General features: G+C 40.7%; 1 protein-coding gene and 1 long non-coding RNA gene across 2 annotated transcripts in view; one reads left to right on the plus strand and one right to left on the minus strand.

Moving 5' to 3' along the window:
* tnfsf11 (TNF superfamily member 11) overlaps nt 1-14,406 on the minus strand; it is a 35,719-nt gene extending 21,313 nt beyond the window's left edge. Inside the window, 2 exon segments of the mRNA XM_062061656.1 lie at nt 10,644-10,679; nt 14,045-14,406. Of these exon segments, the coding sequence (XP_061917640.1) occupies nt 10,644-10,679; nt 14,045-14,245 (237 nt within the window). The 5' untranslated portion in view covers nt 14,246-14,406.
* LOC133659032 (uncharacterized) overlaps nt 1-21,394 on the plus strand; it is an 89,732-nt gene that overhangs the window by 271 nt on the left and 68,067 nt on the right. The window contains exon 2 of the long non-coding RNA XR_009827586.1: nt 5,046-5,174. This is a non-coding gene — a long non-coding RNA (uncharacterized LOC133659032). The remainder of the gene's footprint in view (nt 1-5,045; nt 5,175-21,394) is intronic.

The following is a 21,394-nucleotide window of genomic DNA, read 5'->3' on the forward strand; positions in this document are numbered from 1 at the left end:
ATGACACTGAGAAATGCAGTTTATTTGCTGTAATGTAGGTTATTATTATTAACTTGGGGGAGTGTATCCACACTGTATATAGAATTTCACATTTTGCTGGTAGATAGTCATCCGGGTTACTCCAAATAAATAATATAATATAGCAGGGTTGCGTATGACGTCATATCCGTTTTTCTTCTTCGCGGCTTAATTAACATGATGGTCAAGCAGCTTGAGCATAGACATCTTCTAAGTAAACGCAGCATTGGCTGCTGTGACGCGAGAAATTCGGCCGCCATCTTGAAGTGGTGATGAGGAGCCGGCAAGCAGCCTAAACTGACAGTTGACAGGTAGAAAACAAAGATGGTGTTCAGCGTTTTCCTGCTCAAATGAGCGGACTGTTGAAAATAGGAATCGGGGGATTACTTTTCACAAGTAAGATTTAACATTGACGTACTATTGGTTGTATTTTGTGAAAAGAATATCACCACATAGTTGAGAAGGAGCAAAGATCTTCAATAGTACTGAAATCGTAGCCGCTAGCAAACAAGAGTATGACCATAATGGAATTGCTTGTCAATGAAATTAATTACATTAAAAAATGTCATACATGAATAACATGAAGTTGAAATAAATGATGAAGATAAAGATTGTAAAAGCCAATAGGGGTAAAAGTTAGGACCACAGTCCAGATTGTGTGTGAGTGTGGGGTAACATATGTTAGCTAACTAGACAATCAGATGGACAGTGGCTATATTATTATACGAGTCTAAATTTAGTCTAGCTTTTCCAACCCAATTTTGTGTAGCCCACCTCCGTGAAATGTGTGGGACTTTTATGTTAAGCAAACTAAGAATAATAAAACAAGCCAAAACATGTGTCCTTTATCATAGCTACACGTATGACAAAAAAACGTGTGAAAATCAGTGGTATTCAGTAGGGGTGTGGGAAAAAATCGATTCGAATTTGAATCGCGGTTCTCACGTTGTGCGATTCAGAATCGATTCTCATTTTTTAAAAATCAATTTTTTATTTTTTTATTTTTTATTTTTTTCATATTTTATTTTTTATTTTTTTAAATTAATCAATCCAACAAAACAATACACAGCAATACCATAACAATGCAATCCAATTCCAAAACCAAACCCGACCCAGCAACACTCACAACTGCAATAAACAGAGCAATTGAGAGGAGACACAAACACGACACAGAACAAACCAAAAGTAGTGAAACAAAAATGAATAATATCAACAACAGTATCAATATTAGTTACAATTTCAACATAGCAGTGATTAAAAATCCCTCATTGACATTATCATTAGACATTTATAAAAATAAAAATAAATGAACAATAGTGTCACAGTGGCTTACACTTGCATCGCATCTCATAAGCTTGACAACACACTGCGTCCAATATTTTCACAAAGATAAAATAAGTCATATTTTTGGTTCATTCAATAGTTAAGACAAATTTACATTATTGCAATCAGTTGGTAAAACATTGTCCTTTACAATTATAAAAGCTTTTTACAAAAATCTACTACTCTGCTTGCATGTCAGCAGACTGGGGTAGATCCTGCTGAAATCCCATGTATTGAATGAATAGAGAATCCTTTTGAATCGGGAAAATATCGTTTTTGAATCGAGAATCGCGTTGAATCTAAAAAATCGATTTTGAATTGAATCGTGACCCCAAGAATCGATATAGAATCGAATCGTGGGACACCCAAAGATTCGCAGCCCTAGTATTAAGTAAGGTAAGACGAATTAAATGCGCTGACAGTTCATTGCTCCTGCCAAATGAATTGCACTGAGTGGAGTGGATCACCACTCCAAGATGGCGGCCCCGCGTCTCGTCAACGCCAGTAGGCAGTAGCGGTCGATGCTGCGTCTACTTATAAGATGTCTATGAGCTTGAGCGTATCATTTAAACAAGTGAGATTGAGTGTAGAGATTGAGCATAACATTTTGTATTTTTCTTGGGTGTTCTAGTCGTTCAAATAGAAAGATAGGAAAGAGCTTTCAGAGTCCCGAAAGAAGTGGTTCATGAAGATAATAAAGTCAGGGGAAAAAACGAAAGTGTGTGGAAGGAAATGACTCTTAAAATATCCCTTTCATCATCTTGTGGAATACACTCTCGTGTCTGCAGTGATCACTTTGTAAAATGTTTGTTTAAACATTTGATTTCTTTGAGAAACTTTCCGTGTTTCTCTACTATATTAGTAGTGTTTGAGAGCGGAACTAAACGTGAAGAAAGGACAATAGATCGTATTAGTTTGTGTTCTTTTGTGGTTGCTATGCCTAACTATAAATATGAAGACCTGGTGGTGCATAAAAAATGACGTCATGTTAAGTCCGAGGGATAAATATTGTAATTGTTGGTCCAAACAGAAACTAAAAAATCTTAGTTGTTGTGCAGAAAATGCCAAGTGCTTTATTCAACATGGATGACCACATTATGTCGTCTTTGGTGCTATTTGTTAGCATCAAGAAAATATCCTTAAAAGTAGTATTAATGAACTAGATCAGGGGTCGGCAACCCGCGGCTCCGGAGCCGCATGCGGCTCCTTGACCACTCTGATGCGGCTCAGCTACATGCATGCCGACCCCCTCGATTTTCCCAGGAGACTTATGGATGTCAGTGTCTCTCATAGAATACTCCCAGGGAAAAATAATCCTATTAACACTCTAATTACTATATAAAGGGCGTGCCCTAATTGCACTACAGTAATTGTCCTCTATAGCATTTACTTACAGTGTGCCAGGCCAGCTACATGTTGCATGTTGTTATTACTTGCACACACAGGAGACAGCAAAGCATACTTACTCATCAGCCACACAGTTTACACTGACGGTAGCCGTATCAAACAACTTCAACATTGTTACGTTACAAATATGCGCCACACTGTGAACCCACACCAAAAAAGAATGAAAAACACATTTCTGGAGAACATCCCACTGTAACACAACATAAACACAACACAACCATTACCCAGAATCCCATGCAGTCCTAACTCTTCCGGTCTACATTATACACCCCGCTACCACCAAATCCCCCCACACATCAACCCCCCCCCCCCTCTTCGTGGTTGGTTGAGCGGAAGAGTTAGGGCTGCATGGGATTCTGGGTATTGGTACCGTCAGTGTAAGATGTGTGGCTGCTGAGTTAGTAGCCTTGCTGTCTCTTACGTGAGCAAGCTAAAGCTGCGTTCCACTTGTGGCCGAGCAGGTACACTGATTGGGCAGACTGTAGAGGGCGCCAAATGCAGTATCATCACACTCTGATATTCGGGAGTCTCCCGGGAAAAATGAGAGGGTTGGCAAGTGTGACGCAAGCGACATTCATCCAAAACTCGCGGGCTGCACTAACATCAAATTCCCACATTAAAGTGCGTACCGGTGCGTGTGTCTGAGACCCCTGGTTAACATAGCACAAAGCATGTAAGCTTTGTATGCGGTGTTTTTCATTTTAAATTTTAAAAACATTTTTGTGGCTCCCATTACTTTCTTTAATGTGTGAAACTTGCCAAAATGGCTCTTTGAGTGGTAAAGGTTGCCGACCCCTGAACTAGATGAATAAATCTCTCACAGCCTCAACAGCATATACGGAATCTTGATATGACTAGTAAACATTACTGAACAGGGACATCTATAGCTAAAAAATGAAACAAAATATGAACTTCACACCATTAAAAACAACTGCAGACATGAATTGTCGATGAGATTAATATTTGTAGCAAAAAATAAAAAAAAATCATTGTATTAATAAAAAAAATCAACTGCAAACCAACTTATCCTTTTTATCATTAGCATTATGTCAATGTACGTTACTTGACGATGCACGAGTAAGTCCAACATCGTCTTTCACAAATGAATGCTTAATTTTTGGACTCCTCCAGATGTAAAGACATGATGTGCTTCCAGTCTTTTCTTCTTTAAATCCTTGTAAGTGTCGAAGGGAGTGAGGTCGAAGCGAGCAGGAATGTCTCGGTGATGATGAATGGCTTAAATCTTTCAAAAAATATTTTTCTTAAGAGTGTATATATATATATCCATTCCATCCCATTTTAAATATTTTTTCCTGAACGCTTGTATATTTGTCTCTAAAACTGTCAAAATACACCCAGATTTGCACTGATGCAGGTAAATAAACAGTAGCCTAATGGGGCTCTAGGCCAGGGGTCCCCAAACTTTTTGACTCGGGGGCATTGGGTTAAAAAAATTTGGCCGGGCGAGCGCGATGTCACGTTATCGATGGGAAAATTTATTTTTGGACAATAGGATTTGCCTGAGCGGCTAAGAGACACCGAGAGTAACAAGCGGTCAAAAATGTATTAGAAAGGACAGATTTGAAAAAATAAATATATATATATATATATATATATTTTTTTTTAAACCTGGATTTACCGTAGTTTTGGGACCCCTCCTCTAGACTATCGCTTGGAACCCGGAAGTGCCTCTGGGTTATGTGATTGCAACCCAGCATTTAGGATATAGTTTTATTCAGCCCATCCATCCATTTTCTACCGCTTGTCCCTGTCGGGGTCGCGGGGGGTGCTGGAGCTTATCTCAGCTGCATTCGGGCGGAAGGCGCGGTACACCCTGGACAAGTCGCCACCTCATCGCAGGGCCAACACAGATAGACAGACAACATTCACACTCGCATTCACACACTAGGGCCAATTTAGTGTTGCCAATCAACCTATCCCCAGGTGCATGTCTTTGGAGGTGGGAGGAAGCCGGAGTACCCGGAGGGAACCCACGCAGTCACGGGGAGAACATGCAAACTCCTCACACAGAAAGATCCCGAGCCCAGGACCTTCGTATTGTGAGGCACACGCACTAACCGCTGTACCACCGTGCTGCCCACAATGGATATTTAATTCATTCATTACTTATTACTCCTACTCCTTATTAATAAAAGGGCTTTGGGCTTATCTACATTTCCCACAATGCATTTTGCAAGACTTTGTTTGTAAATTGTTGTTAAATCATTAACATTCATCAAGTGATACTGATAATGCCACAATCGAGGTGGGAGAGATAAAACTTACTTTTATCGCAGGTTATTCCTGGACAGGAAGATAGCGGCTGAACAGAGGAATGAACGGCGAAGGCGAGATTGCTGCAGTCAACCGATCCGATGTGACGTGCAATGGACAACTTGGTGTTTGTTCGGATCATTTAATTTCAGGTAAGTTATAAATCAACAACATTTTGTAAGTAGAAATTATTCTAAGATAAATAACAGCCCCACGATGCATGACTCTAGCCTTGACAACACGATGTCCACTGGGTTTATACAGAGACACAAACATCACAAACCATCCACAAACAAACCAATCATAGCTTTCTATTTCTAGACTCTTATAAATTTGATAGTTCTTCAAAGTTCCCATTCTGGGTTGAAAAGTTACGAAATTCATCAAGTCCGGATATGAAACATCGGGGAAGATGTTGTGATCTCTATTGCACTCAAGACTTATCGATCTGGCAAGGATCCTCACATCCAATTACGGCAGTTTTCTCCTTGTAAAGAGTAAAGGACTTCTTATCTAGTGACTCAGAGTATTTCTCCATCGTACCAAAGCCGGTGCAATGTTATTTTCCACTGAACACTTCGTAAATGTCACGTGTGCATAGAATAGCGCTATCCTGAACAATTACTCTCTTAAAGGCCTACTGAAATGACATTTTTTTATTCAAACGGGGATAGCAGATCCATTCTATGTGTCATACTTGATCATTTCGCGATATTGCCATATTTTTGCTGCAAGGATTTAGTAGAGAACATCGACGATAAAGTTCGCAACTTTTGGTCGCTGATAAAAAAAAGCCTTGCCTGTACCGGAAGTAGCGTGACGTCGCAGGTTGAAGGGCTCTTCACATTTCCCCATTGTTTACACCAGTAGCGAGAGCGATTCGGACCGAGAAAGCGACGATTACCCCATTAATTTGAGCCAGGATGAAAGATTCGTGGATGAGGAACATGAGAGTGAAGGACTAGAGTGCAGTGCAGGACTCATCTTTTTTCGCTCTGACCGTAACTTAGGTACAAGCTGGCTCATTGGATTCCACACTCTCTCCTTTTTCTATTGTGGATCACGGATTTGTATTTTAAACCACCTCGGATACTATATCCTCTTGAAAATGAGAGTCGAGAACGCGAAATGGACATTTAGAGTGACTTTTATCTCCACGACAATACATCGGCGAAGCACTTTAGCTACGGAGCTAACGTGATAGCATCGGGCTTAACTGCAGATAGAAACAAAATAAATAAATCCCTGACTGGAAGGATAGACAGAAAATCAACAATACTATTAAACCATGGACCTGTAAATACACGGTTAATGCTTTCCAGCCTGGCGAAGCTTAAAAATGCTGTTGCTAACGACGCCATTGAAGCTAACTTAGCAACGGGACCTCACAGAGCTATGCTAAAAACATTAGCTATCCACCTACGCCAGCCAGCCCTCATCTGCTCATCAACACCCGTGCTCACCTGCGTTCCAGCGATCGACGGAGCGACGAAGGACTTCACCCGATCATCAATGCGGTCGGCGGCTAGCGTCGGATAGCGGGTCTGCTATCCAAGTCAAAGTCCTCCTGCTTGTGTTGCTGCAGCCAGCCGCTAATACACCGATCCCACCTACAGCTTTCTTCTTTGCAGTCTTCATTGTTCATTAAACAAATTGCAAAAGATTCACCAACACAGATGTCCAGAATACTGTGGAATTTTGCGATGAAAACCGAGCTTTTTGTATTGGATACAATGTGTCCGAATACTTCCGTTTTAACGATTGACGTCACACGCATACGTCATCATACATAGACGTTTTCAACCGAAAGTTTCGCGGGAAATTTAAAATTGCACTTTATAAGTTAACCCGGCCGTATTGGCATGTGTTGCAATGTTAAGATTTCATCATTGATATATAAACTATCAGACTGCGTGGTCGGTAGTAGTGGCTTTCAGTAGGCCTTTAATGCATTGTGGAATGCTTTAGCAAAAAGGACAAAGGCCTGTATTAGCCAGAGAGGGTCGGTGTTTAGAGAAAAGCTGTTTCGCGGGCAAATGCAGTCAGATGTTGTTTCCTAAATAGTCAGAAGCATATCCGCCTGGCCATGTGTGAGGAATTGGAACTGCACATTAAGTGCTGTGCGTACACAACTAACTGACAGCTAGCAAAGAGAGCGAGCCTCAGCGTTTTCCACACTAGCTACTCCCCTTCATCTGGGTTCAACCACCGTACCGCGGGTAAGTCCAAGCATGACAATCATGGACGCCAAGACCCTGGATTGCTTCCTCGAGCAGCAAGCTGCCACTACAAATATAAAACAATACAGCCGAATCGATGATACACTTGACAGCTACAACATCAGAGATGCGAAGGTCCTCAAAATAGACAGATGGAATCATATTTACTTAATTTTTTTAAATAATTTTTTTGTTTTTGTTTGTGGAAATAAGTTATTCAGTAAAAAGCTCACGCGTTGGCCATGCATGAAAAGTTGTAATAGACTTCAAAGTACACCTGCATGGTTTTGTGACCCAGACACATTTTCAAAAAGTATCCTTATCCTGTCAAATAGTACCGATGATATTGTATTGGTTTTCCTAAAAAACATGAGTGCTAAAAAAATAACCAAAAACCTTCCAGTCAGGTGCCCTTGGAATTTTCCTGAGGCTACCACTCTCCTACACTGCTGGAAATTGAATGTTGAAATATTTTCTTGTTCTCGTACTTATTTACTTTGACTGACTTATTGAAATGAGAGTATTGTCAAACCCCTCCCGAGTGTTCAGCCTGTTCTTTTTGAGTGACATTCTAGCATGCATCTTGCCGAGTTTGGGCTTCGAGTTGCAGTCAATCGAACGTGTTTAGACATAACATTCCCCGCAGTAACGCTTTTGGAGTGTATAACAATGTTAAGTTGTTGTTCTTAGCCCCAGGCAGCTTGTGCAGTGTTATCATCAAGCCTTTACACTAAACCCATCCAAGGGGAAAGAAAATCTACCCCTGCTATAAAGTTCTCCAATTTGGTTTTAACAAAACAAGCGCATCATTAGCAATCGTCAGTCATGACGCCAACTTAGTGGAGATACCAGGAACGCTTGAAAATAGTCCTAAAGAGGTTGATCTGGGTTTCCTTTAATAAGGCCGGGATAAGTAGAATCCATGTCTATAAAGCAGCGGCTTTGCAACAACACCACCAATTTGCTGAGTAATGTTTTACAATGTGATGTTCGACTTGTTGTAACCATTTTTAAGTGGGAGCTTTTAGAGTTGACAAATTAGCAACTTATGTTCACCCTGCACGTTTAGTTTAGTTTAGTTTATTATTTCTTCGGTCAATGGTCAACAAAATAAACAAACAGTTTTACATAAACTAACAGATGTACATTCATAAACAAACAGTTGTACACTACCGTTCAAAAGTTTGGGGTCACATTGAAATGTCCTTATTTTTGAAGGAAAAGCACTGTACTTTTCAATGAAGATAACTTTAAACTAGTCTTAACTTTAAAGAAATACACTCTATACATTGCTAATGTGGTAAATGACTATTCTAGCTGCAAATGTCTGGTTTTTGGTGCAATATCTACATAGGTGTATAGAGGCCCATTTCCAGCAACTATCACTCCAGTGTTCTAATGGTACAATGTGTTTGCTCATTGGCTCAGAAGGCTAATTGATGATTAGAAAACCCTTGTGCAATCATGTTCACACATCTGAAAACAGTTTAGCTCGTTACAGAAGCTACAAAACTGACCTTCCTTTGAGCAGATTGAGTTTCTGGAGCATCACATTTGTGGGGTCAATTAAACGCTCAAAATGGCCAGAAAAAGAGAACTTTCATCTGAAACTCGACAGTCTATTCTTGTTCTTAGAAATGAAGGCTATTCCACAAAATTGTTTGGGTGACCCCAAACTTTTGAACGGTAGTGTACATTCATACATTTAAAAAAAAAATGTTGCAGACCGAAAGGGTTTAGGCTGAAGTTGAACACTTTTTGCGCCTAACCCTATAGACAAAGTCAAGTACGAGATGAGCTCCCAAAAGAAATATGACATTTCCTTTTCACAACATATTATAAATACACAATGTACACAACATAAATACTGTTCAATTATATACACAGTAAAGGCACTCCTTGTACACGTGTTAATAAACCTTTGCACCAATAATATACTATATACAAACAATTATACTTCCATTATATTTTATATCCCACATTTAGTTTTTAATTAACATTGATCATAGTATTAACTACTGTGTTGATTCAAGAGTGATATATTTTTTCAAGACAAGTCAATTCTGATACATATTTTTTGCCCATACACTACCGTTCAAAAGACCCCAAAAGTTTGGGGTCACCCAAATAATTTTGTGGAATAGCCTTCATTTCTAAGAACAAGAATAGACTGTCGAGTTTCAGATGAAAGTTCTCTTTTTCTGGCCATTTTGAGCGTTTAATTGACCCCACAAATATGATGCTCCAGAAACTCAATCTGCTCAAAGGAAGGTCAGTTTTGTAGCTTCTGTAACGAGCTAAACTGTTTTCAGATGTGTGAACATGATTGCACAAGGGTTTTCTAATCATCAATTAGCCTTCTGAGCCAATGAGCAAACACATTGTACCATTAGAACACTGGAGTGATAGTTGCTGGAAATGGGCCTCTATACACCTATGTAGATATTGCACCAAAAACCAGACATTTGCAGCTAGAATAGTCATTTACCACATTAGCAATGTATAGAGTGTATTTCTTTAAAGTTAAGACTAGTTTAAAGTTATCTTCATTGAAAAGTACAGTGCTTTTCCTTCAAAAATAAGGACATTTCGATGTGACCCCAAACTTTTGAACGGTTGTGTATGTATCTGATAGGACCGGGCGATAAAACAATATCGATATAGACATGTAATCAATATCAATGAAAAATCAAGCTAGCGCAATTTTGGGAAAGTGGAGCCTTACTTTACCTACTGTGGAGCGTTTTTTGAGTCAGTTTCTTAGTTGGCATTGAAAATTGCAACGGTAGCGATAGGTAGTTTGGCTGAGTCCGCTCTCAGTCCTGCTGGAGTGATCGCCAAGTGCTGAAGCGCAAAGAGCAGCGGCAACGGGCTGTGACGCCACGGCCACGCGCGACCCATAACATGGCACCGTTACATTTTATGACAATCGGTGGGATTCAGTCAGTGCCAAAAAAGGACCGGATTCGGTAGCCATCACGCTACGCCACCCTTTATGCTGCACTTGCATTTTCCTCGTGTGCAAACAAAGACTCTTGTGTGCAGTTATATACCGTGAAAAGCCTTCAACAATTAAGTTTAAACTTTGTGTTCACTAGTCCGCCTGTATTTCCATTCTTTTTTTTTTTTTTGTTATCCGTAAATTGCTTTTTTTCATTCCTCAGATTGGCTAGCTTTATGCCCGCTAGATTGTTATAGCGCCACCTCTTGCTGTGGCCTACAAATCATTTCAACAGATATGTTTTTTTAATAATTATTCAAAATGTCCATTGACATGACAATGTGGCCTACAAATAAGTGTTACGCAATGACAAAGGCTCTGAAGGGTCATTGGGAGATTGTGTGTGTGTGTGTGTGTGTGTGTATGTGTGTGTGAAGGGGTTAACCAGGGGTGGGACTCACCTCGATTGGTCGATGTGGAGCAGTGGTCAAATCTACCTGGAGACAGGAAGAGAGGTTAAAGGTCAGAGAGGTCTATACGTTAAGATAAGATAATCGTCAGCACACTATTTCTAAGAAGCACAATGTGCTGACATTTAGGAGGATTACTTCTTAGAACCTAAAAGAAATACAGTCAGTGTGTTTGTGTGGGAGTAGAGTTCAATTCCCTAAGGTCACTTCACGTTCCAGAGCAGCAGGCACAAGTCAGAATGATTTGGAGCTTGGTTCTTCTTGTACGACTATGTCAACAGGGCTTTAGGGGAAACACACATTTGATCCAAACGATCAGCGCGGCATTCCTGTACTCGTCTCTAAGCTCCAGCCTGGAAGTCGTGCAGGTGTTGAAGTCCCACGATGGTGTGGTGCCAGACTGCACTCCTCGCACATCTCCTGAGTCATGCAACCATGCACCCGCCGCCTGTCAGCAGCTTCTTCCCAAAGCAGCTCATCGACCAAAGCTCAGTCTCACTCTGACTGCTATTCCAAAACCACTCCTCCACTCCAGCGTCCAGCTCTTTCTGCCCCTGCTGGCCCGCGACCAATACAACTATTTTCTAACAAAACAAAGTCTGCTTAATAAGCAGTCCCGACTTCCATAATTTAGTTCGTAGCAGGTCTTGAACCTGTGACCCTCCAAGTCTTGTCATCCGCGTTAATACCTCACAGAAGTGAGTATAACCCTGAGGGACCATGCTACAGCAATGAAACATGGATATACTTTAGAGTAGTCAGTGGACAGCTTGTATAGCAGTATCAATTTACTGTAAACACAATTGTTCGAATAGTGTCTTTGGTGTGAACATTTAGGTGTAATCTAGCACCGCCTTAATCCTCTTGGGCATGGAATTGTGCAGAGCTGCACAGGTTGTTACAGGACAGAACAGCACTGATGGAGCTGGGGGACACCTTTAGCTCCTCCACCTTCCTTTCTTCTTTTCTGCCTCTTGGTCATAAGTGGCCACTACATCAATCCATCAAATGTTATTTTCATGTATAAAATAAATGTGACACTAAGTGCTTTACAGACTTAAAAACAATACCCGATGACCCACATACCTCAAACACACACACACAAACAAATGAACGCATGGCGGAGTACAGAGGAGCCAGGTGCGTAAACACTATCACCTTCATCTTCCCTAGCAAGACACTTGATCATCTTGGAAAATGTATTTGACTTACTTAATATGTTGTAAAACAGTTTCTGCTTCTGTACATGTCAGAGTTCGTCTTTGCCCTCAGTGAACCGCGACTCCCTAGCACCACTCATGCAGCACCAACGAGCTTGACCATAGGCAAGATTCTGTACAATTATCTTTCTACCTGGTTTGACAGCGATTTAGACCAATGTTTTTAATATAGGGCCATTGTTGGGCCGCGAGCGCTCCCCAGAGGGGCGCCCAAAAATATTTGTTTCTCGGCTGTGGTCCGTACTGGTGTTTACTTGTAATACCATTTTTTTTTACCACTTGTGGCAGTAATGACAATATCAAACAAACAGAAAGAAGTCTGAAGCTAAAGTCATAGAGAAGTTTCTTAAGCGCAAAAAATATGAGTAAAGTGGTTTTTTCATTTGCACTTAAATTTTATTCACAGTTTATTTAGGAAACATACTATTACCGTAATTTCCGGACTATAAGCAGCTACTTTTTCCCCTCGTTCTGGTCCCTGCGGCTTATACAAGGGTGCGGCTTATTTACGGCCTGTTCTTCTCCGACACAGACGAAGAGGATTTCGGTGGTTTTAGTACGCAGGAGGAAGACGATGACACGATGATTAAAGACTGACTTTTCATATACCGGTAGGCTGGTTATCTTGATAACGTACAGGCGAGCACTTTGCACCGTTGTATTATTTGTACTCTGCACGAATGCTGTTCGCCATGTCAAAGATGTGAAAGTTTGATTGAAAGATTTATTGTTAATAAATGGGACGCTTTGCGTTCCCAAACAGTCATCTCTGTCCCGACAATCCCCTCCGTGGTAGCAGGAACCCCGATATACTACGGTAATTACACATCAAAACCCTGCGGCTTATAGTCGGGTGCAGCTTATATATGGGGCAATCTGTATTTTCCCCTAAATTTAGCTGGTGCGGCTTATAGTCCGGTGCGATTTATAGTCCGGAAATTACGGTATATAATTATTATTATTGTTTTTCATTAGTTTTATGATTCCCTTCTTTTGGGACTCAGCCTGATTTAATCTTTGATAATACTCTTTGTGATTAACACATGTCTTCATATATTTTGACAAGGTTTATCCTGTTAAACTGTAAATAGATTATATAGTATATAATTATTGAATATCAATGGAATTAGGATTGCTAATTCAGTGTTAATATTTGATGGGTCCTAGGCCCCTTTATAGTGGAAAAGTTGGGCCCTGAGGTCAAAAACAACCCTGATTTAGACAATTATTGTTGTGTGCTGCACAATGCGCTGCAAGCTATACACTGACTACTCTCAAGTCTACTTTCTGTGGTATTGTCCTATGGCAGGATATGCTTGCAGAAATATGAGGGTTGTACTGTCTTATTCAATAGCTATTACTGTACTTTGAGAATATGTAGCAGTACCATCCCATGCATCAAGAACACAAACATGCCAAACACTTTTATTACGTGTCTGTAAGGCATCCGTACGCAGACAAGTACTTGCGAGGATTTGTTAGGACACTCCGTGATGTGTTTACGGGTAAGACGAGTGAAAGTATTTGATTCCGTAAACACGCATGACAGGAATTAGAAACCAGTGGGGGAAAAAAAATATCATCCAGATGCTTTCCAGGTGAACTCGGAGCACCCTGACACAGCTCAAATGTGGTCTGCTCTCTTTCGGCCTGTCGAAACATGACCCATCATCCGACGCGGAAACCACCACAAAGTCTCCGCAAACCCCAATGGTGGCACAATGTAAATATTACGGGGAGGGAAAAGGAGGGGTTGTTGTAATGACCTGACAGAAAGCAAGTGAGCCGTGTCGACTTTTGCGAGTTGGAACGTCTTCTTGAACTCTTTGAGCAGACTTGTTGTGTCACCGTGTTTACACTGCACTGCTTATCGGCCGCGTATCGATTACAAATAAAAGAAACAAGCCCCGCTGGCCGCAGAGTGGAAACATCTGCACGTTCGCGAGGCTTCCTGCAAAGATGAGAGGTCGGGCCTGAAAGGTCCCCCCTGCAGGGTTCATTCTCTAACCTCAACCTACTACGTACCACTTGGCTGCTAACCAGTGCCTTCCCCATAAGCATGCTGCCTCCTGTCCAACTTTGCAGCCGAACCACCTCTTTATGGCATTGTAAAATTGCGCAAACGCCGCCTTGTACAGGGGTGAACATTCCCAGACTTAGATCCAGACTTACCTCCTGCAGGTAGCCCGTCAGGTGCAACAGGATAGCCACACTGGAGGCCACCTGGAGCAATCCCATGACCGCCAGGGTGCCGAACAGGAGCGGCCGGTGCGAGGGCTCCGAGCTGGCCACCGGCTGGAAGCGTTGCTGGGCGGCCTCCACGTCCATGGTGCTGCGCAGGTAGCCTCTGTACTCGCCGTGGGTAGCTGCCATGCTCCCGTGCGTGCGTGGACTCTACCGTGCGCACTGGAGGCACCCGAATGCAAGCCAGAGAGCGAGAGAGAGAGTGGGGAAGTGGGTGGGCCAGGACGGAGAGTGAGAGAGTGTGAAACCTCCCCCTGTTGTCCCACCAGCCTTCTATTAGTCCAGATGGGTCTGAGTGAGTGAGTGTGTGCTCTGCAGGTGGTGCACAGGCCCTTATCAGAACCACAGGAACCACGTGACCCCACCCACTCCCTCTAGGCTTCCACACCCCCAACCCTCCCTTATGTGTCGGACATCCGAAATTACTTAATAGACGCGTCAGGTTATGTCATCTAGGACAGTGTTTTTCAACCACTGTGCCGCGGCACACTAGTGTGCCGTGAGATACAGTCTGGTGTGCCGTGGGAGATTATCTAATTTCACCTATTTGGGTTAAAAATATTTTTTGCAAACCAGTAATTATAGTCTGCAAATGATGTGTTGTTGTTGAGTGTCGGTGCTTTCTAGAGCTCGGCAGAGTAATAACCGTGTAATTTGATCACTCTTCCATATCAGTATGTGGCAGCCGGTAGCTAATTGCTTTGTAGATGTCGGAAACAGCGGGAGGCAGTGTGCAGGTAAAAAGGTGTCAAATGCTTAAACCAAACATAAACAAAGGGTTAGTGCGCCTAAGAAAAGGCATTGAAGCTTAGGGAAGGCTACGCAGAACGAGACTAAAACTGAACTGGCTACAAAGTAAACAAAAACAGAATGCTGGACGACAGCAAAGACTTACTGTGGAGCAAAGATGGCGTCCACAATGTACATCCGAACATTGATTGACTGATTGATTGAATTGATTGATTGATTGATTGAAACTTTTATTAGTAGATTGCACAGTGAAGTACATATTCCGTACAATTGACCACTAAATGGTAACACCCGGATAAGTTTTTCAACTTGTTTAAGTCGGGGTCCACTTAAATTGATTCATGATACAGATATATACTATCAGATATATACTATCATCATAATACAGTCATCACACAAGATAATCATTAGAGTATATACATGGAATTATTTACATTATTTACAATCCGGGGTGTGGGATATGGAGGGGGGGGTTTAGGTTTGACAATCAACAATGTCCCCACAAAGAAGGATGAAAACAACTGAAATATTCTTAAATGCTAAAACAAAGTAGAAATGACATGAAACTGCTACAGGAAAATACCAAAAAAAGAGAAAAAGCCATTAAAATAGGAGTGCAAGACAAAAACCAAACCACTACACACAGGAAAACAGCAAAAAAGTCAAAATAAGTCACGACATGATGTGACAGGTGGTGACAGTACACCAACTTTGAGACAAGAACTATAGTGATGCATGGTTGGTTATGGTTTAAAGTCATAGCCAACAATTGCGACAACGACTTTTTACTGTCAACTGAGTTTCGTTTTTTAATGATTTCTGCTGGTGGTGTGCCTTCGGAATTTTCCAACGCAAAAAATGTGCCTTGGCTCAAAAAAGGTTGAAAAACACTGATCTAGGACAGTGGTCCCCAACCACCGGGCCGCGGCCCGGTACCGGTCCGTGGACCGATAACGGTACCAGGCCGCACAAGAAATAAAAAAAAAAAATTAAAAAAAATATTTTTTTTTTTTTTAAAATTAAATCAACATAAAAAACACAATATATACATTATATATCAATATAAATCAATACAGTCTGCAGGGATACAGTCCGTAAGCACACATGATTGTATTTCTTTATGACAAAACAAAACAAAAAATACTACCCCCCCCCCCCCCCCCCCCCCCCCACCACCGGTCCGTAGGACACATTTTCAAGCGCTGACCGGTCCGCAAGTACAAAAAGGTTGGGGACCACTGATCTAGGAGACAACAGAAAAATCTGGAAATTAAATTCCACTTAGATCAAAGTCACTTATTACCATTTAAAAACAGTACTGTATTTTTTGCTTGTATTTATAAATGTTTTATTGAAAATATTTTTATTTTATTTATATTTCTTTTTTTTTTCTTAAAATGTTTGAAAACAGTACAGTAAGTATATAATAAATTTAGTTATAGAACAAAAAAAGTAAAAAATACAACAAAAAAAAGGCTATAATCTACTATAATGTTTTTTTAATACAATGCCACAACCTTTCGCGGCATTTTTAAAATAACAGGTGGCGCTGTCACTTAAATGTTTCATTTCTGGAAAAGGTGCATTTAAAAAACTTTGTTGGCGTGGAACACAGACATCCACCAAGGCTGAACTATTTACGAACAAGATAGTTGGAAATTACATGGGTAGGTTCTCACTTTAAGTGAAGTCTCAAGCAATAACTATCAAATTCACTTTTTATTGTTTGAAAAACACAGAATGACATAAAGACAAATGTATTATAAAAACATAATATTTGCAGTTCCCTGACAATAACGTTCAGGGATTAATTTTACAAATAGTTTTTTACTTATTTGAAGAACTTATTTGAAAGCGGTTTCTCAAAAGCAACAGGTGAGGCTTGCGCTTTAAAGACATGTCAACCAATCAGAAGCCTGAAGAAAAGCCATTTCAGGAAAAGGCGCAACTAGGAAAGTCATTTTGGAGCCACCACAAATACATTTTACCACATTTTTGCCCTCATTCATAAACACACATTAATGGGACTTTCTGTGAAATAACTTGTCGTTACGAGTCTGTACAGCCGCTGGCGGTATGAAATTTTTAACTCCGCTTCTTAGCAAGGAAGATATAGCTATATTTATCTAGTATTCAGATCCCCCTAAGCACTCTTTATTTTTTAATATATATATAAATATGACAAATTTTGCGACTTTTTCTTGTCTTATTGGACACTTTTGGAGACTGACATGAAATCACGTATAATAATATTGTAGTCGTGGAACTATATTAACGCTTCCCATCCATCCCTTGAGAGGTGCTGCGAAGAGGAATAGGCAAAACTACCCTAAGATAGGTATGCCAAGCTTGTGGCATCGTATTCAAAAAAGACTTGAGGCTGTAAATTCTGCCAAAGGTGCATCAACAAGGTATTGAGCCAACGATGTGAATAGTTACATGTGATTTTTATATTTTAATAAATTCAGAAAAAAACCCAAAAAACTTTATTGTGGGGAGAATTTTGAGGACAAAAATTAATGTATTCCATTTTGGAAGAGGGCTGTAACATAACAAAATGTGGAAAAAGGAAAGTACACAGTGAATACTTTCCGGATGCACTGTATTGCTCATCCTAACCCCCATCTAAAGACACTCACAGGCGAACAAAGCGACTCACTTTTTGTCTCTCCTGTAGCATCCGTTACAATTACATGCACATGCGTCATGGCCAACTCTGCAAATTTGATGACATTTAGCAACCGCCACAAAAAGAGTCCTGTGGGAAACGTATTTACTGTTACTGATTCTTTCCAACATTTAATCCAAAGTATACAGAATTTAGTTATGTTGTTTTTGTGTAATCCTTAAAATTGTTCAAATTTGTTTATATATTAAGGCTTATTTAATAAGCACCTTTAAAACAACAGCTCAAGCTGCACCAAAATGCTGTACAAGTTAGGCAAAAAAAAGTTTAAGTCAGTAAGTTTATTAATAAAATAGCTAAGACATCTGACAGGTTTTTTAAAAAAAAATGGGTGATAAAAGCAAATAAAACTGAATAAAATGTTTAAAACATTACTAAAATGGCAAGAAAAGTCTAGCTCAGCTTATTTTTGGACAAAAGGTGTCCAGAGTGGTATTGTTTTAGTTCTTGTCTGTTTTTCGGCCTATTGTGAAAACAAAATGAAACACAAACCGCATTAGAACATAATGAAGGAGGGCCACTGTGACGTTATGATGTTGAACCGTTGTTGGTCTGGGGCCGTACTTATCAAGCTTCTTAGAATTACTCCTAAGAAGTCTGCTAAGAGTTGACTTAAGAGTAAATAAATTCTTCGCTGAAAGCTGCACTTAAAAGTTAGTTATCAAGCGTCTTACTCACACTTTCAGCGAAGTGTAGGACTGAATCTTAAGTGTCACACTCAGAGCTGAATTACGACATTACTATGTGCCGTAAACGGAATTTTAGGTGACGTCATTTCTGTGCCCATAGAAATGACCAATCACAGAAGGGAATCCGTTGTCTAAGAATAAAGAAATATCTTGGAAATATTTAAGTGGACAATGGGAGTGTATATTTTGACAATAAACTACAAAATAATACAAAACAAACTAGTCCCCGCCGGCACTCACGCTACCGCTCCCTCTCTTCTATCGCCCACACACTCACTGACGTCACTCACCTCACGGCCACACACATACGCTACTGTCATAACATTTTCTTTCCAATTCATTAATTAGGCAACTAATTTGAAACTGGTGTGGGTGGCTCTATATATACTAGCCCACTGTAGCCACATGCAGAAATCAACAAAGAATCGAAAAGTATTAAATCTGTGACAAAAATAATATCCGCTCTGTCTAAACGATACCGTTTGATCAGCTGCTCGTCATAAAAAAAACAAAAAACATTGTTCCGTTCCCTGAACGTTCGCGCACGTCTCTCTCGCCTCAGTGCCATCCCCTGCTGGCAACTCCTAACCACTTAAGACACCTCTGAAGGTCTCTTAAATATCGTGGAGAGTAGGAGTGATTCTTAGACTTAAGAACGTTGATAAAAAGCTTTTATTCTTAAGTTTGAGAGTAGGACTAAATTTCGCAAATTCTCAGGACTTAAGTGTAAAATGGCACTCTAAGAAGCTTGATAAGTACGGCCCCTGGACCCCAGGATGCAGAGATGGCAGGCAAAGTGCGAGTAAAATGGATTTATTACAAAAATAGATAAATAGTGCACCGAAAGCATAGGGAAGCCAAATTGATCAAGCTTGATTGATTGATTGATTGAGACTTTTATTAGTAGATTACACATTGAAGTACTTATTCCGTACAATTGACCACTAAATGGTAACACCCGAATAAGTTTTTCAACTTGTTTAAGTCGGGGTCCACTTAAATTGATTCATGATACAGATATATACTATCATATATACTATCATCATAATACAGTCATCACACAAGATAATCACATTGAATTATTTACATTATTTACAATCAGGGGTGTGGAGTGTGGGGGGGGGGGGTAAGGATATGGACATCAAGTAGTGGACATAGAGAGAGAGAGAGAGAGAGATCAGAAGGCATAAGAAAAAGTATCTGCATTTGATTGTTTACATTTGATTATTAGCAATCCGGGGAGGGTGTTAGTTTAGGGTTGTAGCTGCCTGGAGGTGAACTTTTATTGCAGTTTTGAAGGAGGATAGAGATGCCCTTTCTTTTATACCTGTTGGGAGCGCATTCCACATTGATGTGGCATAGAAAGAGAATGAGTTAAGACCTTTGTTAGTTCGGAATCTGGGTTTAACGTGGTTAGTGGAGCTCCCCCTGGTGTTGTGGTTATGGCGGTCATTTACGTTAAGGAAGTAGTTTGACATGTACTTCGGTATCAGGGAGGTGTAGCGGATTTTATAGACTAGGCTCAGTGCAAGTTGTTTAACTCTGTCCTCCACCTTGAGCCAGCCCACTTTAGAGAAGTGGGTAGGAGTGAGGTGGGATCTGGGGTGGAGGTCTAGAAGTAATCTGACTAGATTGTTCTGTAGCCTAGAGGAGAGACAGGGTTGGCTCAGACAAGAGAAGTGGTGAAGGCAAACAGGAAGTGGTAAACAAAAATAAGAGCGCTGGGCAGGAAATAATACAGAAACTAAGGAAGCTAATGAATTCCAAACTGTCATGTGAGTTAATGACAACCAGAGACAACGCTAAATAGAAAACAAACATTTTTCAAAAACGTGTTTGTGAGTAGGTGACTTGAGAGTGAGACACCAGCCATCACCAAACTTTCAGGAACAGAAGTTATTTTAAGCAGAGCTCATACCCAATTTAAACTCCCCCCACCCACAAACCTATAATCTTGTAATACCCGGCCTTTCTAACCTCATCAAACCGCACGCACCATGTTGGTTATGTTTGCACGCTGGCTTCCCCTCCTTCACAGTTTTATCTTCACCTTATTTTTTTGTTTTGTTACTTTTTTGTCCGCGCAAGCTGGCTCAGCCACCTCCTGCGCTTGGCTTTGGCGAGGACGCCCGGTCCTGGCAGCGGCGCTGGATGTGGTGCATGATGTGGTACTGTTTCTCAGTCGGGGGGTCGTTAATAACGCCGTGAGAACCCGTGTTGTTTTGCGGCGAGGCTGCAGCCATTTCCCGCCAGGGTCTGAGGTATCTGCGTGTGCTGCGTCAGGGGAAGGAGAAGCCGGGACTCTTCCAGTTTTGGGTGTTTTTGGATCCGCAAGCATGCGCGTGGACATGATGCTACTTGTAGTGGAAACATGGAAAAGAAAGCAGGACACAGGGGCTTCATTTTTGACCAACATTTGCTTTATCGCCACTTTTTAAGAGCGTTCCTCGTCCTCCCTGCCCCGATGTTAAACCCGGTGACCTCCCCGGACGCACACCGTCTAGGTTCAGAGTTCAGAAGCAAGCGTCCTGCTTTTACTTGGGACCAAGTGTGGTGGAGTTTGGTGGGATCTGGTGAGCGAATGTTTCCCATAAACTGCCAAGATACCTGTGGCGGTGGGGGCGTGGCTATGGGCGTGGTCACCATGACATCGTCGAGTAATTTGCATAATTTACTACAATGATTTGATTTTCTCTAAAAAGGCTCAAAAAATGTATACTTACTAATTAATAATAACAGTTTTGTTTTAAACGTCCATCCATCCATCCATCCCTCCATTTTACAAACTTTATGTACATATTTATATACAGATTTGAACAATAAGTTATTTACTGAAATATATTTATTACTTGTGGTTCTTACAAAAAATATATCTTATAAAATATAAAAGCTAAAATGTCTCAAAGCTCTGCCCCTTTAATTAGTGCATACTAAATAATTTAACTTTAGCCTACTACTACAACCATATTATTTACCAGCAACATAAAGTGAAACAGAGGCAGAGGTGTCCTGCCACAGTCAGTAACAAATAAACAGAAAACAGTAGTGGTGGTAGATAGACACAGAGCTTCATCAAACATCTGATCCACTGAACAAAGAGCTCCAAAAATCTTGAACTTTAGACTGCCATCAGTTTTACTCCCTACACTTAAC

This window comes from Entelurus aequoreus, linkage group LG10 (genome assembly GCF_033978785.1).
Source record: "Entelurus aequoreus isolate RoL-2023_Sb linkage group LG10, RoL_Eaeq_v1.1, whole genome shotgun sequence".
NCBI lineage: Eukaryota > Metazoa > Chordata > Actinopteri > Syngnathiformes > Syngnathidae > Entelurus > Entelurus aequoreus.